Consider the following 17,129-nt stretch of genomic DNA (forward strand, 5'->3'; position numbering starts at 1 on the left):
ATTCTCCCATCCCCCCCATCCAGCCCTCCATTCATCCAGCCCTCCATTCATCCCATCCACCCCCTCCCCCCATGCCTCCGTCCATTCAGCTGGCCATCCTTTCCTTAGGAAGTCACTGAGAGAGACTGGGCTCTCCACTGGCCCGTCAATGAGCTGCTTCTCGGGCTGGGAGTTGCCCACAGGCAGCAAGATCTGCTTCCCCCCAATTCCCCTCAGCTCGGGCGTGCTCCCTCTCCCCCGCCACGAGGACGCCCCGGCGGGGCAGCACTGAGGCCCTGAAGTCAGGCCTCCGGTTCACTGTTAGAGGAGAGGGGGGCTCGGCTTGGGGTCCCGGTACTTCAGGGGAGCCCCAAGTCGGCCTTCCAGGCTTCGGGGCCGTTGGGGTGGGGGGCTGCAGAGGGCCTGGCCGGAGCCCCCCCACCCTTGCCACTGCAGAGGTCCATCTGCTCCCTCCCCCCAACACCTCCCCAACCCGCCAGCTCCTCCCGCACGCGCCCGGCCCCGGCCAAGCCGCCCCTCCCCTCACCCAAGGACAGCGGGGGCGGGGGGAGGGGTGGTCACTGCGGCAGGAGCCGGGCGGGGGCGGGGCCAGAGCGGACAGCCCCGCAGGGAAGGGGGGGCAGAGCCCCCGCTCCGCCCCCCGCGCGCTCCCGCTCCCGCGAGCGCGCGTTGCCATGGTGGCGCAGCGTCCGTAGTCCGAGCTCCGCTGGCGAGCCGGGCCTGAGGCAGCCCAGAGCCTTGACGGACGGCGGACGGTCTGGGGTCGGCCCGGCGCCGAGCCGAGCACCGCGACCAGCCTCACGCACCCCGGCGCCAGCCCCGGCGCGGTCTCGGTCCCCGCCACCAGGAGCACCGTCCTCGGGCGGCCGCGGGGCCGCGGGGAGGGAGGCCGCCGAGCCCCCCGCCCCTGCTGCAAGGCGGCCCCGGGGGGGCACGGAGCCCCCGGCCGTCCCAGCGCCGCCATGGACGCCGAGGTGGCCGAGCCGCTGCAGCAGCAGCTCTACGGGGGCCAAGGGGACGAAGAGGAGGAGGAGGAGCTGGACTTCTACGACTTCGAGCCGCTGCCCGCCCTGCTGGAGGACGAGGTGAGGCCCCTGGGCGGGCGGAGGGCTGCCCGCCGCAGGGGGAGCCCGGGACGGACCCTGAGCTCTGCCTGCCCGGTCCGAGGCTCCCGGCGCCCCCGGCTGGCCAGGGCTGAACTTGGCCCTCCGTCCTCCCCGTAGGTCCCGGCCCCGCGGGCCCCTGGGCTGCAGGAAGCCTGAGGATGAGGGCTGGGAAGGGCAGGGGACGAGAGCAGGGGGCCGCCCCCTCCGCACCCCGGAGCCTCCGGCCAGTCACAGCTACTGAGGGCTGGGGTTCGGGCTAACCCCCGCCCCCAGGAATCCTTCCCGCAGCCTCTCACCCCAGCGAGGGCAGGGCTCGGCTTCTGGCAAATTCTGGAGCAGATTGGACCCCCAAATCCCCCATAAGGGTCGGGAGCCCCGGAGCTGCCTCCTGCTGGCCCAGCCCCCCCATAAGGGTCGGGAGCCCCGGAGCTGCCTCCTGCTGGCCCAGCCCCCCCATAAGGGTCGGGAGCCCCGGAGCTGCCTCCTGCTGGTCCAGCCCCTGCTCACCAGGGAGCTGTCCCAGCCCCTGCCCAGGCACCTGGGGCGGAACCCCAGCAATCGTGGCTGCTGCCAGCCCCCCTCCCCCCAGGCTGTTGAGCCCGGACCAGGATGGGACCTCCTGGCTTCTGCCTCCCCTGCTCCAGGCCCAGCCTGAGCAAAGCAGAGGAAATCCCTGAGGGACCCCAGCCCCAGCCTGTGGGACTTGGACCCAAACTCCTGCCCTTGAAACCTTGGGGAAAGTCCTGGTTCTTGGGCTCAGACACAGCATCCTCTCACCCCGGTGGGACCCCTCTCTGCAGCCTCCTTGAGCCCTAGGCACTGGGCCAGCCTTTACCCAAATCTTTTCCTTTAAGGACCAGGACCCCCAGCCAGGTCTGCAAGTCTTGATTATGAGGTGGGTGGGGAACCCCGGCCCAGGGCTGTGGCTGAGCACAGTGGGGCTTGGCTTTGCTGGCTGGGCATCCCCTCAGAGCAGGGAGCCAGGGCCGGACCGCTGAGGGTCTCTGGGAGCCAGGGCTGGACCGCTGAGGGTCCCTGGGAGCCAGGGCTGGACCATTGGAGCCCCTGGGAGCTAGGGCTGGACCACTGAGGGTCTCTGGGAGCCAGGGCCGGACTGCTGAGGGTCCCTGGGAGGCAGGGCCGGACCACTGAGGGTCCCTGGGAGCCAGGGCTGGACCATTGGAGTCCCTGGGAGCCAGCGCTGGACCATTGAGGGTCCCTGGGAGCCAGGGCTGGACAATTGAGGGTCCCTGGGAGCCAGGGTTGGACCACTGAGGGTCCCTGGGAGCCAGGGCTGGACCATTGGAGCCCCTGGGAGCTAGGGCTGGACCACTGAGGGTCCCTGGGAGCCAGGGCTGGACCATTGGAGTCCCTGGGAGCCAGCGCTGGACCATTGAGGGTCCCTGGGAGCCAGGGCTGGACCATTGAGGCCCCTGGGAGCCAGGGCTGGACCATTGGAGTCCCTGGGAGCCAGGGCTGGACCATTGGAGTCCCTGGGAGCCAGGGCTGGACCATTGGAGTCCCTGGGAGCCAGGGCTGGACCATTGGAGTCCCTGGGAGCTAGGGCTGGACGATTGAGGCCCCTGGGAGCCAGGGCTGGACCACTGAGGGTCCCTGGGTGCCAGGGCTGGACCATTAGAGACCCTGGGAGCCAGGACTGGATCATTGAGGCCCCTGGGAGTCAGGGCTGGATAATTGAGGGCTATTGGGAACTAGGGCTGGACTGTTGAGGGTCCCTGGGTGCCAGGGCTGGACCACTGAGGGCCCCCTCACCAACCTCCCCAGTCTCTGCTTTTCCCAAGACTTGTCTGCAGGAAGACCCGAGAGCCCCAGCTTCCTTGTCTGGAGGAGTCTGAAGCTGCTTTCACATGAGCTTCAGAGGGGAGGTGGACCAGATGGTCCCTGGGGCACCTCCCTGCTCCCTGGGGTCCCTGCCAGGGACCACATGCCCCTGTCCCAGTCTCTCGGCAGAGCTAATAAAGCTGCCCCGGGACCCCGAGCCCTTGGAGAGCGTCACCACCCTCCTTACTTGACGTGGTTGGCAAATGGGGCACAGTTTTTCAGGGAAGGCCCGTTGACTGGGGAGGAGGCTGGCACTCCGCAACCAGCTTACATAAGGCCTGAATGCTCCGGCCGAGGACCAGACACCCAGAGGCTCCTTGGCCCAGCCTCGGGCTAATTCCGGTGGGGTCTCCGCCAACACTCTCCTGCACGTGGAGGGTCTGAGAAATGTCCCCAGGCCCATGGGCCCTTGCTCCCGAGGGAGCGCCGGGGCAGCCCTTGGCCCACAGCCCCCCTCCCGCCAAGTTCTGTGCCAGCGCTGGCTGTGGGATCTCCCCCAGAGTGAGGGGAGGGAAATAGAAAAAAGCGTCGCTCCCCGCTGGGGCCTCGAGCCCATGGGCCGATCTCGCCACCCATGAAGCCGGGCCCAGGACGGGTCTGATCCCTGTGGGACTCGGTCTGGTGAGGGGGAGGGGCAGAGAAGCCCCCTGAGGGGGGGAATGTCAAGGAACCGAGCCGGGGGTCCTCCCGGAGGCAGGCGGGCAGCGCTTCCTCCCAAGGGAAAAGCTTCAGCGAGGGGTCTCTCCGAAAGTCCTGGCAAGGATCGGGCGCCCTCCCCGGGCCCAGGCACCCCCCACGGGTCACGGTGCTTCCTGACCTGCCCCAGGAGTCCGGAAACCGGACCGGCCGTGTCCCAGACTTAACAAAACACCGTTAAAGGTGGAGGAGTGTGGGAGGAGGCCGGACGCCACCTCGAGGGCAGCCGGAGGAGCTGCTTAGTCTGGGGGCTCCCCGGGCACCCTCACCAGCCTCTTGCCTAGGACTCCGAAGCCCCGCCCCCAGAGCTGCTCTCTGGAGTAAGAAGGGGAGCTTGCCAGGGCCGGGCGTCTCCATCCTGCCCACGGCGGACTCCGGGAGGCTTGCACTGAGTTTCCAACCCCCCCCCAGGTCAAGGATAAAGGAAGAAAGGCTGGAGCCCCTTTTGACAGACCAATGCCCGAATCCGTCCACCCCCCACCAGACACTTCTCATGTGAAAAGGAGAAAAAGCTCCAGCTGGACCCCTGAGCTGTGCTCCGAGTGAGAGCTGCTCCCTGTCTCTGACTCTGGCCAGGGGCTTCGTCCTCCTATGGGGGGGTCGTGACTTGGCAAGCCCTTCTCTGGGGCCCCCGACCTCTGGGAAGAGAGGAGGGGGAGGGGGTCCCCGGGCCCCAGCCTCTCTTCCTGAGGTCCCGGCTCTGACCTGGGCTTGTTAGGGTTTAATTCAGTACCAGCGCGGTGACGGAGAGGGCCCGGAGGCTCTGCTGGGAGGGAGCCGGGGGTGGGGGGGCCCCCTGGGCAGAGTCGCAGAGCCTTTCTCCCCTTGTATCCCAGCCCCGGGCACGCTCCTCTCCCGCAGCCCGGGCGCAGACCCTCCTCGCTCACTGCCGGGGAAGGTGGGGGATGGGGCCGGCCTCCTGCCGCCCCCCGCTCAGCTGTGAGAAAGCTTCCTGGATGAGGGTCTGACCGAGGCGCCCCCCCCCCACTAACTCTAGGGCCACATTCGGAATCTGGCTTGGCTTTTTAAGCTTTTCTGCCCCGCCCCGACCCGTCATTCACCGTTGTCCCTGCGAGGCGCCGGGCCCTGTGCCCGGCTGTAGGATACAGAGGGAGGCAAGGGTACTTCCCGCCCTGCAGGGGCTCCCTCGGATGGCGCAGACGCCCTCCCTCCAGCCCGTTGATCCTGCAGCCGAAGGTCCAGCGGCTTCCCTGATGCCCCCCTTCCTTCCTCAGAGCCTCGGGGCCAGACTGCCCAGTCTGCGGCTCCTCCTCGGTCCTGCCCTCAGTGGCTGTCGACGGTCCCTCGCGTCCTCAGCTTGCTCTCCTGCAGCGCCCACTCACCCTCTGGCTGGCTGTCCCCCACAGGTGTCAGGAGTCCCGGCGACTCAGGGTTAACATCCTGCCTCCCCCGCCCGTTTCTCCTTCTCTCCTGACCCCCTTTACCACGCTGACGGCTCCTTTACCGGCTCCGACTCTAACCATTAGTGGACCGCAGGTTCCGCCCCGGGCCCTGCTCTTCTCCCTAGGGATCCCAGTGGGTTTAATCACCCCCCCTTCTGCAAATGTTCCCAGTTCTAGGTGTCCGGCCCCAGGTTCCGCCAGCTCCGGGAGCCTCGCCTTCCAGACTCGGTGAGCTGGCCGTTCAGCAGCCCTGTCCGTCCCGGCGTCCCCAGGCGGGGCTCGTGGCCCTTCCCCTAAATGCTTATCGCCCTTCCCCTAAACGCTAGCCGCCCTTCCCCAAAACACTCGCCGCCCTTCCCCTAAATGCTCGTCCCTCCTGCCGCCTTCCTCACCACCGAGCTTCCGACCGAGGAGACACCCGGACTCCTGGCTCTCATCTCCCACGTCCAATGTGGGGCCGGGACCTGTCCGTTTCACACAGAATCTCCTGTATGTCATCATCATCATCATCACCATCATCATCATCTTCATCATCATCATCATCTTCATCATCATCATTGTCATGATCATCACAGGCTTTTCTAGAGCACTTTCAGCTTCGTTACACGCCCTACAATTACTGCCTCATGTGACCCTCACAGCAGCCCTGGGATTGAAGTTATCCCCACTCAACAGATGAGAACACCGAGGCCGATGGAAAGGCCAGAAGACCTGCCCAAGCTCACAAAGCTCATTTGGGCCCAGATCTGAACTCCAGCCTTCCAATGCACGCCCGTCCTCCCTCGCCGGGGCGTCACCCCCATCTAGTACAGGCCTTTGCTGCCCCACCCTCGGCCATTGCTGCACCCCCAGCCCGGCTACGACCCGTCCCCTGTTCTTGTGGCCCATCTAGCAGGGGCCCGGCTCTCTGACACGGCCCAGCCCCCTCTGCCCCGCTCACCTCGCTGCCCACCCCGGACTCCTCGCCGCGGTGGCCTTCCTGTCCCAGGACGCACAGTCCCTTCCTGTCCCAGGATGTGCCGTCCCTTCCTCCCCTCCCGGTGCCGTGCCATTAAACGGCTCTCAAGGGCATGGAGCGTCTCTTGCCTCTTCTTTATCCCAGATACGTAGTAGGCACTTTGGGGTTTTGAGTTGTTTCATTAGTGTCCAAGTCACTGTGACCTCAGTGAGGTTTTCTCAGAAAAGAGAGTTGAGTCATTTGCCATTTCCTTCTTCCGCTTGTTTTACAGAAAAGGAAACTGAGGCAAACAGGATGAGGTGAGTTGCCCAAGTTCCCACAGCAAGTGTCTAGTCCAGATTTGAACTCATGGCCAGCGCTCTATCTGGTGGGCCACGGAGCCGCTCCAGGCACTTCTTAAATATTGATTGCATCAAACTGGCGATCTTCCATCTCAGTGCAAGTCTCACCTTTTTCTGCCGGTTCCACCTTCGAGCCTCCTCCTGAGGCTGTTCTGTCCAGGCTGGGTCTGTGCCTCAGTCGTTTGCCCATTAACTCTCCCATCTAAATGTCCTCCTCTGGAGGACGGGGGCCAGCCTTCACCTCGTTTGCTTGTTGGTCTTTGACCCCAAACTCGCAATAAATTATGGACTGATGAGTTCTCTCTTCATTGCGATGCTCTTTCTAACGGGAGTGAGTGACAGACCGATCTTGGACCGGTAATGGCGCCCGTAAGAAAGCCCGAATGGATCCCAGAGGTGGGCGCGCCCTCCCTCCAGGAGCCCCGCACAGCCCCTTCCCTTTCTGAGCTCAGTTCTTTCTGAGGAAGGTGACGAGAGGGATCTCGGGTAACACAGCGGATGTGAGACGTGCCCTTCTCTGACCTCACACGCTGTCCCGGCTTGCTGTCGGTAGGTGGGTTGCGGCCCGAAGGCTTTTGATAAAGAAGTGGGTTAAGGTTTCTGGGTGTCTGGTTGTGTCCTCCTCTTCTCGACTCCATTCAGGCTTTTTTTTGGCCCACCTGGGCGTGCTTTGCCATTCCCTTCTCCTGCTCCTTGGACAGCTGAGGAAATTGAGAAAAACAGCTTGCAGTGACCTGGCCAGGGTCACAGGCCTGAGGCTGCTCTTGAATGGAGGAAGATGACGTTCCTGATTCCAGGCCCCGCACTCCACCCACCTCGTTGCCCATTAAGAGTTGGGACCAAACCTAAGGGCCAAAGAATCTCAGTTCTTTTGTTAAGGTCATTGCCTCCCTCATGAACAAAGCGATTGGAGCTCTTGCCCCCCCAAAAGGACACCTCAGAGAGCCACTTCTTTGTCAAACTTTGAAAAGAATTGTTGGGGCAACAAGGCCCCCAAGTTTCTCCCTTAAAAAGGATGAAAGGCTCTTTGGATTATTAAGCCCTGAGCCTACGGGATGGTCCTGGCAGGTCCTCATGGCCACTGTTTGGGACGTGCAGCTCCAAGCTGTATTTTGAGGCACCCTCATCTTTTTCTTGTTCAGGTTCTTCTAAATGTCATCTCTGAGTTAAAGCGACACGGGAGGGCAGCGGGGAACGGCGCCAGTTTGACCATCTCCTCCTCTAGAGTAGAAACACTTGGCTATAAGAATGTCCAATTAGCTAAAACTCTTTCTGGCAACCGTGTCTGGACCACAGAGAACAGTCTCAGTGTTTCTGTTGCTGACACATCCCGTGGCTTCCCCTCTCCAGTCCGTTCTCACGCCGCCCTCCGGATGCCATTTTGATAGCACACCTTCCCCCGTATCACTCTCCCCTTTGTTAATTCCCTATTGCCTTTCGGATCCAATGTGGACTCTTCTATTTGCATTAAAGCCCTTCCCAGGCTGCAGCTGGGATTTCTCAGACGTTGTTCCCCCCTCTGTACTCTTTGGTCCAACCACTGAGACCTTCTGCCTCTTCCTCCCATGTTTCACTGCGTCTGTTTAGCCTCCACACTTGGGATGCACTCCCTTTGCACCCCCCTCCACATCTCTCCTTTCCACCAAGATTTAGTTCAGCCACCCACTCTTCCAGGAAGCCTTCCAGGATCCCCCTTGCTGCTGGTGATTCCTCTTCCCCTCACCCCGTTTGTGTCTGGGAGATTCTGCCATAAATGTGTCTTTTCCCTGGTGCAGTGGGCAGAGGAGGACGGTTTGTTCCCACAACCGTGAGAGGAGCTGAAGCTGTGGAAGCGCTTGTCCGGGTGCCAGAGCCATCCGGTGCATTCTGGGCCATCACCGGTCATCCTCGGGCTTTGCCCCTGGACTTTGGTGACTCAGGAGGAGAGAGAGAAGCCCGTGGCTTCATTCAGCTCTGCCCCCCTGAGACCCAACTCACATTCCAGTGGAGACATCATTTGTGGCTATTGATCCTCTGAAAACGAAGGCTGAAAGCCCCGAGGCCAGAACGGCCCGGGGCTGTCTAAAGATTGCCTGAACCTCCATGGGAGTGCTTCGGGGCAGCCCCTCTGAGCCAATCTGAGCCTGGTGTTGGATCCCGACCTTGTTATCCATGGAGTTGATAGTGACCCAATGGATGCTTCGAAGGGTAGCTTCCCACTGGTGGAGAAGGTACTCGCTTTGGAGTGGGGAAGACCTGGATTGCAGCCCCCACTCGACCATGCAAGCTGTTTAACCTGGATAAGCCATTTCATTTTTCTTTGCCTCCGTTTCCTCATGTAGAAAATAGGGGAGTTGAGCTAGATGGCATTCATGCTTCCCACACACGCCATTTTCTCATGATCCTGTGCTGCTTTGATCCAAGTCATCAATAGAGTCCAGAGGGCCAGGGTCCTCAGACACTTCACCGAAGGCCTCCTTCCTTCCTTCTTTGGCCTGGGCCATTGAACCCTTCCAGGAGCCCCCTAATCTCTCATTTGGCCCTAAACTCCGTCATTGCCATAAGATGGGCTTGAGGAACTTCCCAGAAATCTCGGGGAGCGCTGTCTACCCCATTGCCAGGGCCCTCCAGTCTGGTTGTCCTAAAAGTAAGGGAGCCCAGGTGCATCCAGCCCAGCTTTCTTCCCAGGGAGGGCCTGCTGGCTCTGTGCGATCCCTGCTGCCTTAGTTTCACTGACCAGCCCTTTAATAAGACGCTCCAGAAGTCTTTCAGCAATCTCCCTGGCCTATAGTTTAGAGGTCTCCCTCCCCCATCTCCTTTCCCTCCCCCCCATCTCCTTTCCCCTCTCCATCTCCTCCCCCCCATCTCCTTTCCCATCCTCTTCAGGATTCCTTGGTGATGGGACTCCTCAGCCTCCCCCCCCAGTACTGGTCCGCAGGCCAGTGACCTGACACCCTCCAGAACAAGGCAGCCACTTGGCTGATGCTCGTAGATCTCCAGCCAGGCCTGTGAGCAGCACTTTCTTTCCCCCGACAGGACCATCCCCCTCCTACGGTAGAAGTACAAGCTATGGCCTGTGGACATTATCCTGCTGTGGTACTGGTCCCTTTCTGTGGCAGCAGGGGGGGGGGGGGTTCTGACGAGTCTGTGTGTGTGGGCCCAGGAGCAGGGAGAGAATGTGGGGGTACTTTCTGCTCGGGCTGATCAAGGCAAACAGCCGGCTTATGCTGTATTTCAGAATAATGATCTAAGCTCCATCTCAAGATTTTTAATGAAAATCTCACTGTATTCATTATTAATTTCATTAAAATCCAAGGATATGAGAAATCCAAGGACTAAAATCCAAGGATATTTTTTTGGTGGCGAGCCCTAGGTTTTTCCAAGGAGGTGAGTTCTGAGGAAGGTGTGGAATCTTGGCTTTCCAAGGTCAAACTTAGTAGGCATCGGTCTCGGGGGCCGGTCGTCCCGGTCTGCCTGTGCCCCGGTGTGTTTCCGCGTCCCGTGCGGCCGAGTGAGTTTTGAATCCCTGTCTTGGCAGGAGAACGTGTCGCTCGCCGACATCCTGTCCCTGCGGGACAGCTGCCTCACGGAGCAGGACATTTGGGCCGTGTGCTTGGAGTGCAGCCGTTCCCTGAGGAGCATCGCCCACTCTGCCATCTTCCAGACACTGTGCATCACCCCGGACACGCTGGCCTTTAACACCAATGGCAACGTGTGCTTCATGGAACAGCTCAGCGGTGAGTGCCAGAACCTCCCCGGACCCCGGCCCGGCTGACCGTGCGCCCGCTGCCCCGGGGGCCCCGGGAGGGGCCAGGGCTTAGCCAAACTACGGGTCGGGCTGTGTTTGCAGTGCTGTAGGAGAGCATCATTTCTTAATGAATGTCATTAAAATTGAAACCCAGTTAGTTTGAAAACTAGATCTAGATGAGTCACAATAATTTTGCCCCAGCAAATGTTTCCAAGAGAGCAAACCCATTCTGCTGGACTCGTGACAACTGTTTTGTTGGGGGAACATAGCTCTGAGCTTGCCTTGCACTAGGCTGGCGCAGGGGGCTGGTCCGTCCTTGACCATTTGGGAAGCAGCTACTGCCCTTCTTTGACTGTAACCACACACGTTCTGCCGGAGCTGGGGTCCACACCCCAAACCCAAGCAGGGGTGGAGCGGGGTCCTCTTCCCCAGCCCGCCCAGTGCTTCTCATGTCTGCCCGCTGATTCTCGTAGCTCAGTGAATGCAAGCAAGTTTTCCACGTAGAGTGGAAGCTCTGCTCCCAGCAGCCTCCATGTCCAAGGGACATCTACTGCTGGGCCAACCCAGGAGCGGTTTCTCCTCACCTCCAGGAAGACAAGCTTTGAGCTTTTGGGGGCCAGAGGGAAACAACATTAATTGCCTGGGGGACGCAGCTGGGGTAGGAGTTCTGGGTGGGAGCAAGCTAAAGGCGGTCATCCAGCAGCTTCTGTGGAGGCTACTTCCCGGAGCTGGAGGCCTTAGAAACCGCAGAAGAAAGGGATCCCTTTGGGCCCTGCCCACTGGGATGAATTAGCCCTTCCGGATCCGGCTCTCTACATGCAACTTGGGGTCTCCTGAGTCTTCAGGAGAAGCTCCATTTGTCCTGGAGCCACAAAACCCACTCGGGCCATTGCTATCACTCATCGCTCAGGTGGATGTGGTTTGGGCTCACTCGAGAGCGGAGGCCATTTATTTCTCTGTCTCCCTTCCTCCCAAGATGATCCTGAAGGTGCCTTCGTTCCTCCAGAGTTCGACATAACAGGAAATACTTTTGAGGTAAGTAAAGGCTAGGGCTTTCACCAAAGGATGCCTTTCTCTTCTGTGATTTTTTGTCAAGCCCTTGATTTAGTTAGAGTAAAGCCCTCCCCATCCCCTTTCTGCCCTCTATTTAGGCTCTCCAATCTATCCTTTCTGTAGCTCATTTGTCCGTGATTGCTTGCCTGTTGATCCCCTTGAGAGAACATGGTAGGTGCTTAGTAAGTGCTGGTTTCCTTTCTTCCTTCCTTTGTTCTCTCGGTTACTCTGTTCCTAGGAGTGAATCTGCAGCCAGCTTCAGAGGTTGGCCAGCTTTTGTGAAAGTTGTGAAAGTGTTTGACTCCTGGGATCCAGAAACATCATGGGTTTTCCTCAAAAACATTTTATTTGGGCAGGAAGGGAAAAGGGGTATCTGAGCTTAACTGATAAACTGATCCTTTTATAAATAAACTTTAACAATATAAATACATTATTAATAAATAAATAGAAATAAACCTAACTAATAAGCTGCTAACCCCCAGCTTTAGAGTGAGAAAATGGCAGAAGCGTAACATGGTGACTGACGATGCTCATTTCCGCTGATCCGCGGCTGTTGGGGCATAAGATGGTTCGTGCTGGCAGGATTTTAGCAACTGTGGAGACTGAGGGAGGCCAAGAGAGAAGTTGGCTGGCTGGGGAAAAACCTGTGTAGAATGTCCAGCCAAGTGAATGAGACCTGTTCTGGATGCTGATCCTCTCTCTCTAGATTATCAGGGAGGACAAAAAATGCCTGAAAAATGGAGGAGAGCTTCAATGGTGGAAACAGTGCTGGAGAGGCAGGAGCCCTGCCCTGTGTTGGAGGATGCTAGGGTGAGGAGGTAGGGCTGGAGGAGGGGGAAGGCACATGGCCCCAAAGTGAAGCATCAGAGACTCCCTCAGGAGCCAAGGAACAGGCTGCTGTGTGGTGGATCCTGCTGGGAGCCCACAAGTGGTAATAGGGAGACATTGAGGTTCAATTGAGCAGGAGTGACCTAGTCAAGTCCACATTTTGGGAAAATCATTTATATATATGTGGGGGGGTATGCAGGTATAGGGGGATGGGAAGGCAGAAATAAAGCTTGTCAATAGATTAGAGAATGTGGGGGGCATGAAAGGTGCAGAAAGGGATACCAAGTTTAGGGATCGGGGGAACGGAAAAGCTGGGAAGACCCTCACCTTCTGGATATCAAGCTAGCCCTGGGGCCCTGTTTTTAAAGGGGCAAAGATTCATGTCTGAGCTGGCTGCTGAGATGATGGGAGCCTTAGAAAGGTACATTCATGGTCATCCTTGGGAAGTGTGATTTCTGAATAGCCTCTCTTTGTATCCTAGCATTTAGCATGGTTCATAGGACACAGCAGGTGCTTCAAAATGCTTGTTGACTGACCTCAAAGCAACCATTCCTGCTTTGCTTCTGGTTAGCGAAAGCCCTCTCATAAACAGTGAGGGTATCACCTCACTGCCTCTTGTGGAGGGTTTTCCTGAATTTACTACTGCTACCAAGTTCAATCTTATTCCTTACAGACAATTGGGAATCTGTAGGCCAAAAAAGATCATGATTCTCGGCAAGCTCTCAACACAAGAAAAAAGAATGGGGGGGGTGGTTATGGCTGGGGTAGGAGTGGGAATAACAGGGTCACAGACAAGGTGACATTTCCCTCTGGACTAAACAAAAATAACTTTAATATTTTCATTTGAAGAATAGATTCCTTTATTTGGTGATATTATTGTCGGCCGCTGTTGCTGAAATAAATCTAGTTATTTCCACACTGGATATATTTACGTTATTGAAATAAAAAGATTTCTCCATATGCTCTTTTGGCATAAATATAGTATGGAGACAGAGATTCATTTAAGCATTATGAAATTTTATCTCATCATTTCCTAGAAGTTCGTATTTTTCTTTTCTTTCTTTTATAAATTCAACTTTATTTTCATTTCCCAATTCCTTCCTATCACCCATTGAGAAAGAAAGAAAAACAAAAGCATCCCAAGTATATGATCAGGCAAAACAAGTTCCTGTATTAGCCATGTTGAGAGAGCGACAAAGAAATGATTCCTCAGTCTGCATTCTAGTCCATCAACTCTCCATCTGGAGGTGGGCAGCTGCCCATGTTTCATCATTAATACTTTGGAATTGTGGCTGCTCATTGAGCTAATCAAAGTTCCTAAGTCTTGACAGTATTCTTGCTCTTGTAGAAATTATTCTCCTGCTTCTCATCCCTTCAATTTGCATCAGATGATAAAAGTTTTCCCATGTTTCTCTCAGACTATCCTCTTTATTAATTCTTAGACTACATGAATATTACATCGCCTTCATTTATCACAATTTGTTCAGCCATCCTCTAATTGCTCGATGTCTCCTCAATTCCAAATTCTTTGCCGCCCCAAAAAGAGCTTCTGTTGATATTTTTGTACATATGGCTTCTTTTCCTCTTTCTTTGATTTCTTTGGGATACAGACCTAATTACAGATCACTGGGTTAGAAGGGAAGCAAAATTTAGTAATTTTTTGAAGGAGGATGGGACTTTCTTTCCAGAATGGTTGGACCAGTTCACAGCTCCACCAACAGCACATTATTTTCCCATGTCATCTCCAGCATTGGTCATTTTTCTTTGTCAGTCACTATGATAGGTACAAAATGATATTTGAGAGTTTTAATTTGTATTTCTCTTAAGTATTAGTGATCTAGAGCATTTTAAAATATGGCTCATTTTAGCTTGGATTTCTTTCTCCGAAAATTGTCTGTTATATCTTGTAACCACTTATCAGTTGATAAATGGTTTTTATGCTTTGACTCAGTTACTTATAGATATTAGAAATAAATAATTATTAAGGAAACTTGCTACAAAAAAAATAAGTGGTGAATGGCTCTAATTCTTATACATTTGACACAATTACTTTTGCATACTAGAAATAAAACATTTATCAGAGAAATTTGCTACAAATATTTCCCCCAGTTTTCTACTTCAAAGTTTAACTTCATTGGTCTTTTTCAAAAAATTTAATTTTATATAATCAAAAATGGTCATTTTGTCCTCTATGAATCTCCCTCTTGTTTAGTAATGAACTCTTTCCTTTCTACAGATGTGCCAGATGGTTTCCTCCATGTTGCTTTAATTTGCTTGTGACAGCACCATTTGGTTCTAAATCCTGTCCCCAGTAGCAACTTGACTTGCTAACAGTCTAAGATATTGGTTGGCACTCAGTTTCTACCAAACTGCTTTCCAGTTTTCCAGTTTTGTTAAATAGTGAGTTCTTAACCCAGTAGCTGCAAATTGGGGGTTTCTCCGACACTGGGCCACTGTGCTCTTCGACATCTGCATGTTGTGTAGCTAATCTATTCTATGGATCACCCTCTTTATTTCTAACCCAGCACACATTTTGACAGTAATGGTTCTTTAGTATAGTTTGCAATCTGGTACTGCTAAGCCGACTTCCTTCCTTCGTTCTTTAACTCCTTTGATACTCTTGACCATTTATTCCTCCAGGAGAATTTTATTTTTTAAATGATTTCTCTGGTCATGTTTTGTAGTGCTTCATCACATAGTTCTCTCCAACCCTGCTTTTCCTTATGTATCACTCTCAACATGGAAGGTGGCCAGACCATATGGAGAAGCCTTCTGATGGTGGGAATCAGGCTGCTTGTTGACATCAGTGTTTGGAGGCAAGATTGGTGGGAGCAGGTGCCTATTTTTCTGTAACTCCTAAAATCATCCTGTTTGGAAGTGATGGCAGGGCAGAGAAGCTAAAGTGTTGTCTATCCTCAAGGTCACTTTTGTTATCCATGTAAGTCATTCTGCAGCTTATTGTTTTATAGCCCTCTTGCTTTTTGGAGTACCGCTGGTAGTTGCTGTGGACAAGATGCTTGTTCTCTTTCCACTGATACCTCTGTCCCTCTTGATGCATGGGAATGAAATATCCTGAAAGAATTTCTTCTGTGTAATGCCAGGTTTTGCCTGCTTTTTCCCTTTGGGCTTTGGGTTCCTCATTTTTCAACTAAAGGTCACCCTCAAAGATCACCTTCAGCTCTACTGGTCTGGAATAGATTTTAGGAAAGTTAATTTTTGTTTTGCTGGGGAGACGGGTGAAGAGGGAAAAATACAGAAAATTCTCCAGATAAAAGGTCCTTTCTGGTGGTGCCCTGAGTTCACGGGAAGCTTGCTAATGAAGGCACAGCAGCAGCTAGGCTCATCACGTGGACTGTTTCAAAAAGAAATATTTATCCTCTTTCCTTCCCACAAGAGTGTCTTTGGGGGTTCCGAACATCTTTTCAGGACACTAGGGAGACTATCACAGTAACTCAGGACCAGAACTTCTCAAAACATGTCCTTCAGAGGGAGAAAATATGAGCAGCCCTGAGACAGATGCATCCTAAGGCTGAGTTGGCACATTGAGTTCTGTGATGTCTGGCATCCTTAGAGCCAGGACTCTGTGGGAGGAGAACTCATGTTTAATGGACAGGTGGCCTGGTTAACTTAAATATGTACAAGGCTACCTAATAGTTCTGCCTTCCTGATACCTTGGGAATTTGGAAGATTTTGTCATATTATGGCAAATGTTTAAAATTTTCCATTCTGCTGCTCCTCAGTGATTCCACAGGTGGGAGGGAGCTTCCTTGCTGCTCTAGAACTTCCTCCTTACCAAGTTCTTCTTGAATATGAGATCACTGATGTATCCCAGACGGTGACAGAAGATTGGTAGGTAGAGGGATTTAATAGGGTGAGGAGCAAGAAAGGATCAGACTAGATGACTGCTGAGGTTGTAACCCCATACCCGGTGCTGCCCATGGAAGCCACACAAAACTGCAGCAGGAGGCACCACAAAGCACCCTCACCCATCAAGTATGAAGTGCAGCCTCAAGGAAATGAGAACAAGCTGTATCCTTGAGCTTCTGGAGGAGGTACTATGGAGAGCACCCTCGCTAATGTAACTAGAGGTGTGGGAGAAGCAGCACCATGGAGAGCACCCTCACCAATGTAACTAGAGGTGCGGGAGAAGCAGCACCATGGAGAGCACCCTAGCCATTAAACAGGAGGCAGAGGATGGGCCATCATGGAGTTTCTGGAGGAGGCACCTTGGAGAACAACCTCACTAATGGAACTGGATGTGCAGGAGAAGCAGAACCATGGACAGCACCCTCAGCAATGTAACTAGAGGTACAGGAGAAGCAGCACCATGGAGAGCACCCTCACTAAGCAGAGGAGGCAGGGATCCTCAAAATAGGGGGCCGGTTCACTGTCCCTCAGACTGTTGGAGGGCCGGACTATAGTAAAAACAAAAACTTTGTTTTGTAGGCCTTTAAATAAAGAAACTTCATAGCCCTGGATGAGAGGAATAATCGTCCTCAGCAGCCGCATCTGGCCCGCGGGCCGTAGTTTGAGTAGTTGAGTAGTTGAGGCCCTGGATGAGCCTTTGGAGAAAGCACCCTGGAGAACGACCTCACCAAAGGAAATACAGGAGAGGAGGTGCCATAGAGGGCAGCATGACAGAGCTAGTAGAGGAAGCGCCCCAAAGAGCAATTCAAGAGTTGAAGGAAGGAACGGTAAAGGCAAACTCGTCTATTTGGATTGTGTGAAAATCTCTGTAGGGTCTAAGCTCTACAACTGGAGCCCATCTAATCCAACACTCTCCTTCCCTCCCATTTTACAGATGAAAAAATTGAATGAATGCCATTAAAGGTTAGGTAAATTGAGAGAGGTTTTAAGTAATGTAGCTAAAATTTGAACTCATCTTCAGACTCTCCAAATGCTGTTGTTTCCTCTACAGCACATTTAGAGGGAAGGGGGAGAAGGAAGTAAGCATTTATTGAGTTTTTCTTATGTACTAGACATTGTGATAAGGCCTTTTTTACAAACATTATCTCATTTGATCTTTGGGAACATGTCCCATTTTGAAAGGTGCCTTTTTCAGAGTTTTTTACTTGAATTCTTTCTTTACTCTTCAGTCCTTTAATAAAATTCCCTTTGATTTCTCAAACTGTGAAGGTGCTTACATGCCAGATGATGCCTCTGAGCTAGAGCAGT

At 54.5% G+C, this 17,129-nt stretch overlaps 1 protein-coding gene across 3 annotated transcripts in view; it reads left to right on the forward strand.

Annotated features, from left to right (window-relative positions):
- Positions 1-700: 700 nt before the first annotated feature.
- KNDC1 (kinase non-catalytic C-lobe domain containing 1) overlaps positions 701-17,129 on the forward strand; it is a 69,118-nt gene continuing 52,689 nt past the window's right edge. The window contains exons 1-3 of one of the 3 annotated variants that reach the window (XM_051982801.1): positions 701-1,085; positions 9,864-10,062; positions 11,050-11,108. In XM_051982801.1, coding sequence (XP_051838761.1) covers positions 963-1,085; positions 9,864-10,062; positions 11,050-11,108 — 381 coding nt within the window. In that variant the 5' untranslated portion in view covers positions 701-962. The remainder of the gene's footprint in view (positions 1,086-9,863; positions 10,063-11,049; positions 11,109-17,129) is intronic. The other 2 variants (XM_051982799.1, XM_051982800.1) reach the window with 2 other exon arrangements.

The sequence above is a fragment of the Antechinus flavipes genome, chromosome 2 (genome assembly GCF_016432865.1).
Source record: "Antechinus flavipes isolate AdamAnt ecotype Samford, QLD, Australia chromosome 2, AdamAnt_v2, whole genome shotgun sequence".
Classification (NCBI taxonomy): Eukaryota; Metazoa; Chordata; class Mammalia; order Dasyuromorphia; family Dasyuridae; genus Antechinus; species Antechinus flavipes.